Genomic DNA, 16,472 nt, shown 5'->3' with positions numbered 1-16,472 from the left:
ATGTATAATATCACCAAGGAAATAGTGCTATTTATTTCAGAAGACAAATGTATGAAAGCAGTAAATTCTCTTAGCTCACTTGTATTCTTTTGATTTGGGCTATTTGAAGAAATGAAATAGTGCTGGCTTTGAGCCAGACATACCAGATATGAACCTCAATTCGTTGGCTCCTTACTAGAGATTAGCAGACATTTGGTCCTGTCCAAAATGTCACTGAGACATTTGGTCCACACTAAAAGGTCCTTGATATTTGGTCCTCTCCAAAATGTCCATGGAGACATGTGATCTACACTAACAGGTCCCTGAAGTTTGTCCCTACCAAAAATGTCCATGAGCTCATTGTCAATCTGGTCCATGTCAAATGGTCCTTGAGATTTGGCCCTGTCAAAAACGTCCACACTTAGAAAACATCCCTGGGTTCAAATAGCCCATAACATTTATTTATGTTTTTGGTTCACAGGATTAATACATAAAAAAGTCATGTTTTATCAGTCCAATAATTATTTTGTGGCTATATTGCCAATAATAACCCATCTTACCTCCATAACCTACCTGGTATGGCAAATGAGGTCAGATGGATGATTCTGGATTCAAATATTGCAGAAGAGCAGAATTTATAACTATTCATATAGAAGAAGAGTCCTATAGTTAGAGAAATGCATAGTGGATGACAGGTTGAGGATGGGACCTTGCAATGCATGGTGTATTAACATGTCACTGGGCATTTGGCTGGATGTGTCTGGGGCATTCAGTAAGGATGGAATTTGAAAGGAGGAGCTAGGTCAAGATGCCAAGTAAAAGGGCTGGTGAATGTACTGATGTAAACACTTTATAGAGCCTCCTGCATGTTCAGGAGTGAGAATGGGTGAGGCTGTCCTACCACATAGCAGTCAAACATAATAGCCACTATGAGGGATTACTTGGGCACCTAATTAAACCCCTGTATTATTTGGTGATGTTTAATTAAACCACGGTTAATGGGTGATGTTTCCTTTGAATTGATGTCCTATAGGTGTGTGATACAGTACAATGCAAGAAGCATCTGCCACATAGTGGGCATTACTTCCACACTTACCTGCCAGTTGGCATAGACAACTGCACCTTTGGCTGGTTCCTACCTACTGACCAATCCAGTGCTGCCCAACTGGATGTTGAATCCATAAGACATAAATAAGGTTTCCCCTACCATTAAGCCAGCAACCATTGGTCAGATGGCTACAAAAGAACAACAACAAAAAAAGACAACCCTTCTTCTTTGGCTTGGCAATATAACATCTTTACTTCAAAATCATGATAGAATATGGCAGAAATAGTATACTCACAAAAAGAAAAGCCAGTGCTACATCACAATAGTTTTTGTTACCATTTTCATTCTTTTAACAAAGATAGTAACAAAAGGTACTGGCACCACGAAGAGAGGAGAATCTGCAATGCCTAATGTACAACTAGTCAGGTGTGCATAACATTCCAGTCATTCAAGATGGGACTGGAAGCCCTGGCCAGGAAGCTCAGTTGGTTAGAGTGTCATCCTGATATGACAAGGTTGTGGGTTCGATCCCCAGTCAGAACACATACAAGAATCAACCAATTAATACATAAATAAGCAGAACAATAAATTGATGTTTCTCTCCATGCCCCCTTTCCTGTCTTTCTAAAATCAGTAAGTATGTTCTTGGGTGAGGGTTTTTCAAAAAAGCTTGAGTTCTATCATTTGAAATAAAAGGATGCTAGATAGCAACATGAAGTCATATGAAAGTATAAAATTATCCAATAAAGGTAAATATGTGGACAAATCATGTATTACCATAATTTTGTTGCATAAAATCCACTTTTAATTACTGTATAGATTATAAGAGACAAGCCTAAAAATGCCCTATAACTCTATGTTAATGGGTACACAGTATATAAAGATGTAATTTGTAACAACAATAACAAATAGGATGGCATTACTATAAAGGAGTCGAGTTTTTATGTGATTGAAGTTAATGGTTTAAAAGAGATTTTTATGATTTCATAAGGTATTTTATGTGATCAAAATGATACCCAAAAAGAAAACATTTATTGAACATGCAGAAAAGGAAATGAGAAGGAAATCAAAACACATCACTACAAGAAAAAAAAATCAAAGAAACACAAAAGAAGGAAGTAGGGGAGTAATGAGGGACCAAAAAAAGCCACAAGACAGACAGAAAACACTATCAAAAGGACAATGCTAAATCCCTTTGTATCAGTAATTACTTTAAATGTACATGGATTTTTTTAACGTAATCTTTATTGTATTTTTTTACATTACCTTTTAGTTCCCTTATAGCCCATCCCCCCAGCAATCACCACACTATTGTCCATGTCCATGAGTCCTTTTTCCTTTTTAATCAGTCCTTCCACCTCCAAACCTACCCCACCCCCCCAGCTGTCATCCTGTCCTCCATCTATGAGTCTGTCCTCATTTTCCTTGTCAGTTCAGTTCATTCAATTCCACATATGAGTGAAATCATATGGTATTTGTCTTTCTCTCACTAGCTTACTTCACTTAGCATAATGTTTTCCAAGTCCATCCATACTGCTGCAAAGGGTAAAATTTTCCTCTTTTTTATGTTCAAGTGGTATTCCATTGTGTAAATGTCCTACAATTGTTTTATCTACTCATCTACTGATGGACACTTGGGCTGCTTCTATATCTTAGTGATTGTAAATAATGCTGCAATGAACATAGGGGTGCTTATGTTCTTTAGAAAATGCATGTAGAATATAGAGCCAAGATGGCGGCGTAGGTAGACACACTGCGCCTCCTCCCACAACCAGAGCTGACAGAGAATCGAACGGCAAGAAGTCCGACACCAAGTAGATAAGGAAGAAACATACATGCAGACCGGTAGGAGGGGCGGAGAGGACTCGTGTGGCTGTGGCAGGACCGAGACTGGCAGAGTGTGGGACGAATGGGGCTGGCAGTCCGACCACTAGCAGACCCTGTGGCCCCACATTCGTGCACAGATAAACCGAGAGGGCCGGATTCAGAGTGACGGAGAACAGGTCAGGCAGAGCGGCAGGTAGCACCCCGCGGCCCCACATTCACGCACAGATAAACCGGGACGAATGGCGGGAAGCGAAGCAGACCGCGTAACCCAGGGCTCCAGCTCAGAGAAATAAAGCCTCAAACCTCTGATTGAAAACACCCGTGGGGGTTGGGGCGGCAGCAGGAGGGACTCCCAGCCTCACAGGAGAGGTCGTTGGAGAGACCCACAGGGGCCTAGAGTGTGCACAAGCCCACCCACTCGGGAACCAGCACCAGAGGGGCCCAGTTTGATTGTGGGAAGTGGAGGGAGTGGCTGAAACCCGGTGGAGAGTGGAGCGGCCTCCATTGCTCCCTCTCAGCCCCTCCCCCACATACAGCATCACAGCGCAGCCACCAGCGTTACCCCGCCCCGGGGAACACCTAAGGCTCCGCCCCTTTAAGTAACAGACGTGCCAAGACAAAAAAAAAAAAAAAATGGCCCAAATGACAGAACACTTCAAAGCTCCAGAAAAAATACAACTAAGCGAGGAAGAGATAGCCAACCTATCAGATGCACAGTTCAAAACACCGGTTATTAAGACACTCACAGAATTGGTTGAATTTGTTCAAAAAGTAGATGAAAAAATGAAGTCTATGCTAAGAGAAACAAAGGAAAATGTACAGGGAACCAAAATGTACAGGGAACCAATAGTGATGCGAAGGAAACTGGGACTCAAATCAATGGTGTGGACCAGAAGGAAGAAAGAAACATCCAACCAGAAAAGAATGAAGAAACAAGAATTCGGAAAAATGAGGAGAGGCTTAGGAACCTCCAGGACATCTTGAAACGTTCCAACATCCGAATTATAGGGGTGCCAGAAGGAGAAGAGGAAGAACAAAAAATTAGAAACTTATTTGAACAAATAATGAAGGAGAACTTCCCCAGTCTGGCAAAGGAAATAGACTTCCAGGAAGTCCAGGAAGCTCAGAGAGTCCCAAAGAAGTTGGACCCAAGGAGGAACACACCAAGGCACATCATAATTACATTAGCCAAGATGAAACAGAAGGAGAGAATCTTAGAAGCAGCAAGAGAAAAGAACACAGTTACCTACAAAGGGGTTCCCATAAGACTGTCAGCTGATTTCTCAAAAGAGACCTTACAGGCAAGAAGGGACTGGCAAGAAGTATTCCAAGTCATTAAAGGCAAAGGCCTACATCCAAGATTACTGTATCCAGCAAAGCTATCATTTAGAATGAAAGGGAAGATAAAGTGCTTCTCAGATAAGGTCAAGTTAAAGGAGTTCATCATCACCAAGCCATTATTATATGAAATGTTAAAGGGACTTATCTAAGAGAAAGAAGATAAAAAATATGAACAGTAAAAATGACAGCAAACTCACAGTTATAAACAACCACACCAAAAACCAAAGCAAAAGAAAACTAAGCAAACAACTAGAACAGAAACAGAACCACAGAAATGGAGATCACATGGAGGGTTATCAATAGGGGATTGGGAGGGGGAGAGAGGGGGGAAAGGTACAGAGAATAAATAGCATAAATGATAGGTGGGAAATAGACAGGGGGAGGGTAAGAATAGTATAGGAAATGTAGAAGCCAAATAACTTATAAGTATGACCCATGGACATGAACTATAGGGGGGGAATGTGGGAGGGAGGGGGTGGGCAGGATGGAGTTGAGTGAAGGGGCGGAAATGGGACAACTGTAATAGCATAATCAATAAATATATCAAAAAGAAAAAAAATGCATGTAGATTAAAGTCCCAGTCAATAGATATAAATTGGCTGACAAGATTTTTTAAAAGGATCAAAAAATATGCTGCATACAAAAGATTCACTTTACATCTAAACAACACAAATAGGCTGAAAACACAAGAACTGGAAAAGGTATTCTGCACAAACAGGATGAGAACAGAAGTGTACTAATATCAGATAGACTTTATGTTAAAAACTATCAGAAGGGACAAGTATATTTGGAAAAGACAATCAAGGTAAAAATGGCAATTCACCAGGACGATATAACAATTATAAATATTTATTTGCCAAATATCAGAGTTCTTAAATTTATGAAGCAAACATTGACAGAATTGAAGGGAAAAAAGAAAGTAACTAAATACTAGTAGGAGACTTTAATTCCCTACTTTCAGTATGAGGGGGACAACCATACATAATAAAATAGAGGATTTGAACAACGCTATACATCAATGGGACCTAACACATGTACATAGATAACTCAACCCAACAGTAGCAGAAAACACATTCTTCTCAAGCACACATGGAACATTCTCCAGAATAGGCTTTATGCTGGGTCAAAATAAAACAAGTCTGAAAATAAAAAAGACTGAAGTCGTAGAAAGTGTCTTTTCTCAACACAATGGAATAAACCTAGAAGTCATCAGCACAAGAACAACTTTAAAAATGCAAATACATTACTGTTCTCCAGAGAAACAGAAACAACAGTCTATATATAGATACATAGAAGGGATTTATTATTGGAATTGACTGACATGATGATGGAGATTGAGAAATCCTAAATACATCATCTGCAAACTGTACAACCAGGGAAGTTAGCATTGTAATTTAGTCCAAGTCTGAAATCCTAAGAACCAGAAGAGCCAATGCTATAATTCCCAATCTGAGACTGAAGGTCTGAAAACTTGAGTTGGTGTGGGGTGGGCAACTGCTGCAAGTCCCATAGTCCAAAGGCCGAAGAACCAGGACTTCAACGTCAGAGGGCGGTAGATGGATGTCCCAGCTCAAAAAGAAAGACAGTCACCCTTCCTCTGCTTTTTGTTTTCTTCAAGCCCTCAAAAGATTGGATGATACTTGCACATGTTGGTGAGGATGGATCTTCTTCACTGAGTCTAATAATTCAAATGTTATTTGCTTCCTGAACCCCCTAACAGGCATACCCAGAAATAATGCTTTGGCAGCTGTTTTGGTATCCCTTAGCCCAGTGAACTTGACATAAAACTAGCCATCACAATATGAAAATTAAACCACACATTTTTAAGTAACCAACAGGACAAAGGAGAAATTTAAAAGTTTCTTGAGACAAATGAAAATAAAAACACAACATACCAAAACTTAAGGGGTGCAGTGACAGCAGTGCTAAGAGGGAAATTTACATCAGTAAATACTTACATTAAAAAGAAGGAAAATCCAAATCAACAACCTAACTTTACAAATGAAAGAATGAGAAAAAGAACAAACGAAGCCCAAATTTAGCAGAAGAAAAGAAACAACAAAGATCAGAACCAAAATAAAAGAGAGACCAGAAATTTTATAGGAAATGTCACCAAAACTAAGAAATGTTTTTTGAAATCTCAATAAAATTGGAAAACCATTATCTAGATTAAGAAAAAAAAGAGATGACTCAAAAATGAAAATCATAAATAAAAAGGGTAAGAAAGTGCTATGAACAACTGCATGCCAACAAGTAGTAAAATCTAGAAAAAATGGATAAATTTCTAGAAACATACCACTTACCAAGAGTATATTATGAAGAAATAATCTGGGGGTAGACAATGACTATGGAAGTTGGGGGGGGTGCTGGGCAGAGGGGGGCTAAGGGGAAAATAACTGAAACAACTGTAACAGAATAAACAAAATTTTAAAATGAATAATAAAAAATTATATGAACAGACCTATAACTAGTAAGGAGATTGAATCTGTAATCAAAAGACTCCCTACAAAGGAAAGTCCATGACCTAATGACTTCATTTAGAAAAGAATAACAGCAGTCTTCCAGAAACTCTTCCCAAAAAACTGAAGAGGGAGTTCCAGCCAAGATGGAGGCGTAGGCTGAAACATATCGCTTCTTGGCACAACCAAAAGAAGGATAACAACCAAATTTAAAAACAAAGAGCAACTAAAAAGGACAGAAAATCATTTGCATGGAAGTCCAACAACCAAGGAGTTAAAGAAACATTCATCCAGACTGGTAGGAGGGGCAGAGAGGGGCAGCTGGGGTGGCAGAGAGGGAATGCAGCAAGGCAAGGTGGCAGACCGTGTGGGCGATCCCACATTTGTGTGCAGGTAAGCTGGAGGAACAATGCGGGAGCAAGACAGACCACAAAACCCAGGGTTTCAGCACTAGAATCTAAAGACTCAAAACCCCTGGCTGTAAAATATCTGTGGGGGTTGTAGCAGCAGGGAGAAACTCCCAGCCTCATAGGGAGAGTTCACTGGAGAAGCCCACAGGGTCCTAAAACATACACAAAGCCACCAACCTGTGAATTAGCACCTGAAAGGGCACAAACCACTTGTGGGAAGCAAGAGAAGTGAAAGAAAGTGGGATGAGAGCCTAGTAAGCGGCATTTGTTCTCTCTCTGACTGCTCCCCCATAGACAGTGCCACAATGCAGCAAAAAAGGTTGCCCTGCCCTGGTGAATACCTAAGCCTCCACCCCTTACCACATAACAGGTATGCCAAGACAAAGAACTATGGCCCAAATGAAAGAACAGATCAAAACTCCAGAAAAAGAACTCAGCAATAAGGAGAAAGACAACCTATCTGATGCAGAGTCCATAACACTGGTAATCAAGACGCTCACAGAACTGATTGAGCTTCATTGCAAAATGAAGGCTATACAAAGTGAAATAAAGGAAAATATAGAGGGAACCAACAGTGAAGGGAAGGAAACTAGGAATCAAATCAATGATTTGTAACAAAAGGAAGAAAAAAACATCCAACTGGAACAGAATGAAGAAACAAGAATTCAAAAAAGTGAGGAGAGGCTTAGGAAACTCCAGGACAACTTTAAATGTTCCAGCATCCGGATCATAAGGGTGCCAGAAGGAGAAGAGGAAGAGCAAGAAATTGAAAACTTATTTGAACAAACAATAAAGGAAAACTTCCACAATCTGGCAAAGGAAATAGACTTCTAGGAAGTCCAGGAGGCCCAGAGAGTCCCAAAGAAATTGGAACCAAAGAGGAACACACTAAGGCACATCATAATTAAGTTACCCAAGGTTAAAGATAAGGAAGGAATCTTAAATGCAGCAAGAGAAAAGGAGACTGTTACCTGCAAAGGAGTTCCCATAAGACTATCAGCTGATTTCTCAAAAGAAACCTTTCAGGCAAGAAGGGGCTGAAAAGAAGCATTCAAAGTTATGAAAGGCAAGGACCTACATCCAAGATTATTCTATCCAACAAAACTATCATTTAGATAGGAAGGGCAGACAAAGTGCTTCCAGATAAGATCAAGTTAAAGGAGTCCATCATCACCAAGCTCTTATTATGTGAAATGTTAAAGGGACTTATCTAAGAAAAAGATCAAAAACTATGAACAGTAAAATGACAACAAACTCACAACTACCAACAACTGAACATAAAAACAAAAACAAAACCTAAGCTAACAATTACAACAGGAACAGGATTACAGAAATGGAGATCAGCCCTGGCTGGTGTGGCTCAGTGGATTGAGTACTGTCCTGCGAACCAAAGGGTCACCAGTTCGATTCCCGGTCTAGGGCTTGAACATGTCTGGGTTGCGGGCCATGTCTCGGGTTGGGGGCACGTAAGAGGCAACCACACATTGATGTTTCTCTCCCTCTCTTTCTCCTTCCCTTCCCCTCTCTCTAAAAATAAATAAATAAAATCTTAAAAAAAAAAAGAAATGGAGATCACATGGAGTGGAGAGGGGGAGAATGGAGGAAAATGTACAGGGAATAAGAGGCATAATTGGTAGACACAAAATAGACAGGGGTAGGTTAAGGACAATATAGGAAATGGAGTAGCCAAAGAAATTATTTGTACTATTCATGTACATGAACTAAGGGGGGAGGGTGAGATGCTGGAGGGGGGGCCATGCTGGGAGGAGGGGAATAAAGGGCAGAAAAAAATTGGGACAACTGTAATAGCATAATCAATAAAATATACTTTAAAAAAACTGAAGAGGAAGCAAAATCCCAAACTCATTCTACTAGGCCCTCATTATCTTCATACCAAGGCCTGACAAAGATATTTAAGAAAATAAACCAATATTTCTGATGATTGTTGACATAAAATTTTTTAACAAAATACTACCAAGCCAAATGCAGCAACATGTTAAAAAGAATATACACCGTCAACAAGTGATTTGTTTCTGGAATGCAAAGATAATAGTTCAACCTACAGAAATCTATGGATGTAATATACCACATTTCAGAATGGACAAATACTATATTTTATATATATATATGTATTTGTTCATTGATGCAGAAGAAAATATTTGACAAAATTCCACACCCTTTCATGGTAGAAACTTTAACAAACTAGGTATAAAAGGAAATTTCTCGATGTAATAACGATCATATATAAAGAATGCACAGCTAACATCATATTCAGTGGTGAAAAACTGAAAGCTTTTTTTCTATGATCATGAACAAACCAAGGACATCCACTCTTTCCACTTCTATTCAACATAATACCAGAAGTCCCAGCCAGAGTAAATAGGCAAATAAAATGCATCCAAATTGGAAAGGAAGAAATAAAATTATCTTTGCAGATGATATGATCTTATACATTAAAAATCCGAAAGATTCCACTGAAAAGCTGTTAGAATAAGTGAACTCATCAGAGTCACAGCATACACAATCAACATGCAAAAATCAGTTGTGCTTCTATAACCTATAAACGAAGATCTGTAAAGGAAATTTTAAAAACATTTCCATATACAAGAGCATCAAAAAGAATAAAATTCTTAGGAATAAGCCTAAGAAGGTGAAAGACTTGTACATTGAAAAGTAGAAAATATTGCTGAATAAAGTAAAGAAGACAGTAAGTAATAAGTGGAAAAATACCCCATGTTCATGGACCGGAAGACATTATTGTTAAAATATCTGTATATCCCAAAGCAATCTACAAATTCAATGTAATCCCTATCAAAATCCCAATGATGAATTTTTGAAAAACAGAAAATGCCATCCTAAAATTCATATGGAATCACAAGGAACCTTGAATAGCCAAAGCAGTCTGGAAAAAGAACAAAACTGGAGGACTTGCACTATCTCATCCCAAAACTCACTACAAAGTTACTGTAATCAAAACAATATGGTACTAGCATAAAAGCAGATATATAGGCCAATAGAACATAAGACCCCAGAAATTATCTCTTATATATGGTCAAATGATTTTCAGCAAGGGTGCCAAGTCCATTCAATAGGAAAGGATGTCTTTTCAACAAGTGGTATAGGGAAACCTGGATGTCCATAAGCAAAAGATGAAGTCAGACCCTTACCGTTCACTGTGTCTGTAAAATTAACTCAAAATAGATCATGAAAGAACTGAAACTACAGAACTCTTAGGCAAACCCCCCCCCCCAAAACAAAACAAAACAAAAAAACCAAGGACAAACCTTTATGACATTGGATTTGGCAATGATTTCTTGCATACATAACACCAAAAGTACAAGCAACAAAAGTAAAATAGGTAAATTGTACTACGGTCAAACCTCAATTCTCAGGCATCTCCCATCTTGAACAATTTGGTTCTCAACCAAATTGTTCATGGAGAAAATGTCTCAGTTGTTGAACAAAACTTCAGTTCTTGACCTGACAACCCTTTCATGCTGACACCTGTATTATCAGTCACTTGTATGATGCAGCTTTTGAATGAATCACTTCTTGAACAGCCTTCAAGAACAAATTAAGTTCGAGAACCAAGGTTTCACTGTACATCAAATTCATAATGTTTGTGCATCAAAGGACATTATCAATAGAATGAAAAGGCAACACACAGAATGGGAGAAAATATTTTCAAATATATATCTGATAAGAGATTAAAATCCAGAATACATAAAATACTTCTAAAACTCAAAACCAAACCCAATTCAAAAATGGGCAAGAAACTTGAGTAGACATTTCTCCAAAGGCATACAAATGGCAAATAAGTACATGAAAAGATGCTCAATGTCACTGATCATCATGGAAATGCAAATTAAAACTATAATGAGATAGCACCCAACACCCAGTACAATGGCTGCTTTTTAAAAACCCCCCAGAAAATAATAAGTTTTGACATGGATGTGGAGAAATGGGAATATTTGTGCATTGTTGGTGGGATTGTACGATGGTGGACCCTCTCACATAATGGAATTTATTTATTTTTTAAAATGTATTTATCTTACATGTTTTTTTTTACTTTTTATTGTTACTCAATTATAGTCTGCATTTTCTCCCCATCCCTCCATCCCACACCAGCCAAACCCACCTCCCTCCCCCACCTCCACCCTCCCCCTTGATTTTGTCCATGTGTCTTTTATAGTATTCCTGTAATACCCTCTCCCCACTATCCCCTCCCCACTCCCCTCTGGCTATTGTTACATTGTTTAAAGTTCAGTCACCTACCTTCAAAGTACTCTCCATTTAATTCAATACACTTATCAAGACATTTTTCCCACTGTTCAAAACAGTTTTTGAACCCATTGATTTTGATGCCTTTGACTACTTCTGCCGTTTTTTGTTTCACTTCTTCCACATCAGCAAAACGTTTCCCTTTGAGGACTTTTTTCATCGGGGGAAACAAAAAAAGTTGTTCGGGCAAGATCTGGCAAATAGGGTAAGGGACAGGGGTCATACTGTTTTTGGTCAAAAAAACTGCTGAGCACTCACTGTGAGGTGGGCAGGTATACTTGTAAGTCACCCATCATGAAATGGGCAAACATGTTGAAAGAGTATTAAAAAAAAATTCACTGAAGCCAAACACAGCCTCTCACAATGCCAGTTGGTACACTGATACAGATGAGTTCCTAGAACAACTCACCTAGTAGTGTAAGCCTGGACTACAAAGGGCCCGCCCTCCAGAAATAATTCCAGTTTTTTTGGGGGTCCCTCTCCCAAAAATGGTGCAACCACAATCAAAACAATATAGTGGTTCCTCTCTGCACTCCCAAGTTCATAGCAGCATTCATTACTCACAATAATGCTCCAGGAGGAGGAAGCAACCCAAGTGTCCATCAACAGATGAATGGATAAACAAAATGTGATATACACATACAGTCGATTATCATTCAGCCTTAAGAAGGGAGAAAATCCTGTCACATGCTAAAACGTGGATGAACTATGGAGACATTATGCTAGGTGAAATACGCCAATCACATAAATACAAATAATGTCTAACATGTATATGGGGTATCTAAAGTAGTCAGATTTATAGAAACAACACATAAAATGGTAGTTACCAGAGCATGTTGGGAGGGAGAAATGGGGAGTTGTTTAATGAGTATACAGTCAGTCTTGCAAGATGAAAAATTCTGAAGATCTGTTGCATGATAATGTGAATATATGTAATACTATTAAGCAATACACTTAAAAATAGCATGGTAAAAATTAAGTTAGATGCTTTTTCTAAACAAAAAAGGTTTAACTAAAAAATACACACAGTGTGGTTTTAACTGTTTAGGCTTTTAATAAAGTTTGTTTCTACAAGTATATATTTTTCACAACTTCATTATGTTTTCTCTCTACATCCGTATGATGTGGGAATAGCAAACTCTCTACTTAAAAATTCTAAATAAGAATTTTATTGGAATATTGGAAAGGACATTTTCGTTCCTGTTTTGTTTTCAAATTGTGTGCCACTAGCCCTGGTTGGTGTGGCTCAGTGGGCTGAGCACCAGCCTGCGAAATAAAAAAGGTTGCCAGTTCAACTCCCAGTCAGGGCACATGCCTGGGTTGCAGGCCAGTTCTCTTGTTCAAATTGTGTGCTACATGTAAGAAAGTAAAATAATTCGCTTCTTAGAATATTCCAATATAACAAAATATTACAGTAACAAAAAATATAATATTTAATCAATAAAATGCTGGTTAAAAACACCATGAATGGGCAAGTTATAAAAGTTACATTGGGGTATGTAAAAGTGTTCCTGTAATCATTCTTCTGAAGCAGATGGCAGAAATTGTATTTGTATTTGACCCATATCTGACCATTTTTTAACAGAACTCCTGGGGCCTTTGAACAGAGGGGATATGCTGACTGAAGCTTTTGTTGGCCTATCATTAACACCACAAGGAGAAGACACATTTCCAGATAACCTCCCCCACTTTTGTTCTATCCATAGTCATATTATTCAACAAAGAACGTTGAATGTCTCTTCTAATAGGTAAGATATGTTGAACTAAGAAAACTGCTGCATAAAGGAAAAGTATTTAGTATTAAACAAATTAAAGATTCCTCCTTTAAATGCAAACTAATAGTTAAGCAATGACATTTCAAAATGTCACAGAAAATAATGTGCATTTTCTCATGTTTGAGGCTTTGCAATATTTTGATCATGCAATAGCAGGCATGATGGAGATGGAATTGAATATAAACCAAAAAAATTTTTTAAAGATATTATTTATTTTTTAGAGAGGGTAAGGGAAGGAGACAGAGAGGGAGAGAAACATCAATGTGTGGTTGCCACTCGCACACCCACGACTGGGGACCTGGCCTGTTACCCAGGGATGTACCCTAGACTGGGAATCAAACCAGTGACCCTTTGGTTCACAGGCTGGCACTCAATTTACTGAGCCACACCAGCCAGGGTGAATATAAATGAAAATTTTCAGAATTCATGTTATTTGAGGCCAAAATAAAATTACTATAATGTACAGAATTATTTGTATTCTATTGTTAAATTTTTGGATTGTTAAATTATTAGATTAAAATATTACTTTTTTGAATATTTAGTTTGAATTATATGTTATACAAGCTTGCCATTAGTTTTTGAAATCTGATAAAATGATCATTTAATATCATTCAACTTACCACACTGGGTTATTGAGAAAATAAATATAAGGATAAATGTGAAATTAAAAACACTAAATAGTGTTATTTATAATGAAAATTATAGGAGAACCAAGATGGCGGCATAGGTAGACACACTGCGCTTCCTTGCACAACCAGAACTGACAGAGAATCGAACCGCAAGGAGGTCCGACACCAAGGAAATAAAAAATAAACATTCATCCAAACCGGTAGGAGGGGTGGAGATGGGCACCGGGGTGGAGAGGACTTGCGTGGCCGTGGCGGGACCGAGACTGGCGGAGTGTGGGACAAACGGGACAGGAGCAGACCCTGAGGCCCCACATTCCCGCGGATAAACCGAGAGGGCCGGACACAGAGTGACGGAGAACGGGGCAGGCAGAGCGGTGGGTAGCACCCCGCGGCCCCACATTCACGCACAGATAAAGTGGACAAACGGGGGTGGGGGGGGAGCGAAGCAGACCACACAACCCAGGGCTCCAGCTCAGGGAAATAAAGCCTCAAACCTCTGATTGAAAACGCCCGTGGGGGTTGGGGCAGCAGCAGGAGGGACTCCCAGCCTCACAGGAGAGGTCGTTGGAGAGACCCACAGGGGCCTAGAGTGTGCACAAGCCCACCCACTCGGGAACCAGCAACAGAGGGGCCCAATTTGATTGTGGGTAGAGGAGGGAGTGGCTGAAATCCAGTTGAGAGTGGAGCAGGCGCCATTGCTCCCTCTCAGCCCCTCCCCCACATACAGCATCACAGCGCAGCCACCAGCGTTACCCCGCCCCGGGGAACACCTAAGGCTCCGCCCCTTTAAGTAACAGACTTGCCAAGACAAAAAAAAAAAAAAGGCCCAAATGACAGCACACTTCAAAGCTCCAGAAAAAATACAACTAAGCGAGGAAGAGATAGCCAACCTATCAGATGCACAGTTCAAAACACCGGTTATTAAGACACTCACAGAATTGGTTGAATTTGTTAAAAAAGTAGATGAAAAAATGAAGCCTATGCTAAGAGAAACAAAGGAAAATGTACAGGGAACCAATAGTGATGCGAAGGAAACTGGGACTCAAATCAATGGTGTGGACCAGAAGGAAGAAAGAAACATCCAACCAGAAAAGAATGAAGAAACAAGAATTCGGAAAAATGAGGAGAGGCTTAGGAACCTCCAGGACATCTTGAAACGTTCCAACATCCGAATTATAGGGGTGCCAGAAGGAGAAGAGGAAGAACAAAAAATTAGAAACTTATTTGAACAAATAATGAAGGAGAACTTCCCCAGTCTGGCAAAGGAAATAGACTTCCAGGAAGTCCAGGAAGCTCAGAGAGTCCCAAAGAAGTTGGACCCAAGGAGGAACACACCAAGGCACATCATCATTACCCAAGATTAAATGCAAGGACCTACATCCAAGATTACTGTATCCAGCAAAGCTATCATTTAGAATGGAAGGGAAGATAAAGTGCTTCTCAGATAAGGTCAAGTTCAAGAAGTTCATTATCACCAAGCCCTTATTACATGAAATGTTAAAGGGAGTTACCTAAGAAAAAGAAGATCAAAAATAGGAACAGTAAAAATGACAGCAAACTCACAGTTATTAACGACCACACCTAAAACAAAAACAAGAGCAAACGAGGCAAACAACTAGAACAGAAACAGAACCACAGAAATGGAGATCACATGGAGGGTTGTCAATAGGGGAGTGGGAGGGGGAGAGGGGGGGAAGGTACAGAGAATAAGTAGTATAGATGGTAGGTGGAAAATAGACAGGGGGAGGGTAAGAATAGTGTAGGAAATGTAGAAGCCAAAGAACTTATAAGTATGACCCAAGGACATGAACTATAGGGGGAGAATTTGGGAGGGAGGGGGTGGGCAGGATGGAGTGGAGTGAGGGGGTGCGGAATGGGACAACTGTAATAGCATAATCAATAAATATATATATATATATATAAAAGAAAATTATAGGACCTGGCTGGTGTGACTCAGTGGATGGAGCACTGGCCCGTGAACCAAAGGGTCGCAGGTTCCCAGTCAGGGCACATGCCTGGGTTGCAGGCCAGGTTACCAGCGGGGGTTGTGCAAGAGACAACCACACACTGATGTTTCTCGCCCTCTCTTTCTCCTTCCCTTCCCCTCTCTCTAAAAATAAATAAATAAAATTAAAAAAAATTATGATGTTAATTATGATGATAATTCTCTGAAGCAAAGATCAGCAAACTTTGTGTAAAAGGCCATATATTATACTTGTGGGCCAAACAGACTCTCACAATTATTTGTAGTCTGAAAGGAAAGCAGCCACAGAAAATAAATGAATGAGAGTGGCTGTTATAGCTTATGAAACAAGAAGTGGGCAGGATTTGTAGCATGGTCTGTCGTTTACATACCTGCTCTTAATGATCCCAATTATATGCAATAATTGTGAAGAGACCATATTTTTCATATACATGTGATATATATGAATATGTGATATGATCTATCATACAGGAAATACATGGTATGTACCAATCTGTGATGTTCTAGGAGACTGCTCCCATCTTCCCACCACCCCAAACTAGTTCAGAACCTGGTACTTTCAGTAGGGTGGGACAGGCTGTGAAAACTGATAGCCGATCTGATTTGGAGATTAAGAGTGGAAAAACCCCGTCCAACAAGCAGCATTGTCAAAAATAGCAAACTCACTCTCAGTAAAAGTAACAAATGTGATAGTTAAAGAACAGGAAAGGCCACGAGTCTGCTTATTAAGTCAAGTCAC

General features: G+C 39.4%; 1 protein-coding gene across 1 annotated transcript in view; it reads left to right on the top strand.

The window, feature by feature from the left end:
• WDPCP (WD repeat containing planar cell polarity effector) overlaps positions 1-16,472 on the top strand; it is a 307,958-nt gene that overhangs the window by 257,945 nt on the left and 33,541 nt on the right. The window contains exon 12 of the mRNA XM_071221611.1: positions 12,931-13,093. Within this exon, the coding sequence (XP_071077712.1) occupies positions 12,931-13,093 (163 nt within the window). The remainder of the gene's footprint in view (positions 1-12,930; positions 13,094-16,472) is intronic.

Source organism: Desmodus rotundus, chromosome 5 (genome assembly GCF_022682495.2).
Source record: "Desmodus rotundus isolate HL8 chromosome 5, HLdesRot8A.1, whole genome shotgun sequence".
In the NCBI taxonomy this organism is placed as follows: domain Eukaryota; kingdom Metazoa; phylum Chordata; class Mammalia; order Chiroptera; family Phyllostomidae; genus Desmodus; species Desmodus rotundus.
Note: the sequence above shows the minus strand (reverse complement) of the source record. Positions and strands in the feature narration are given on the sequence as shown.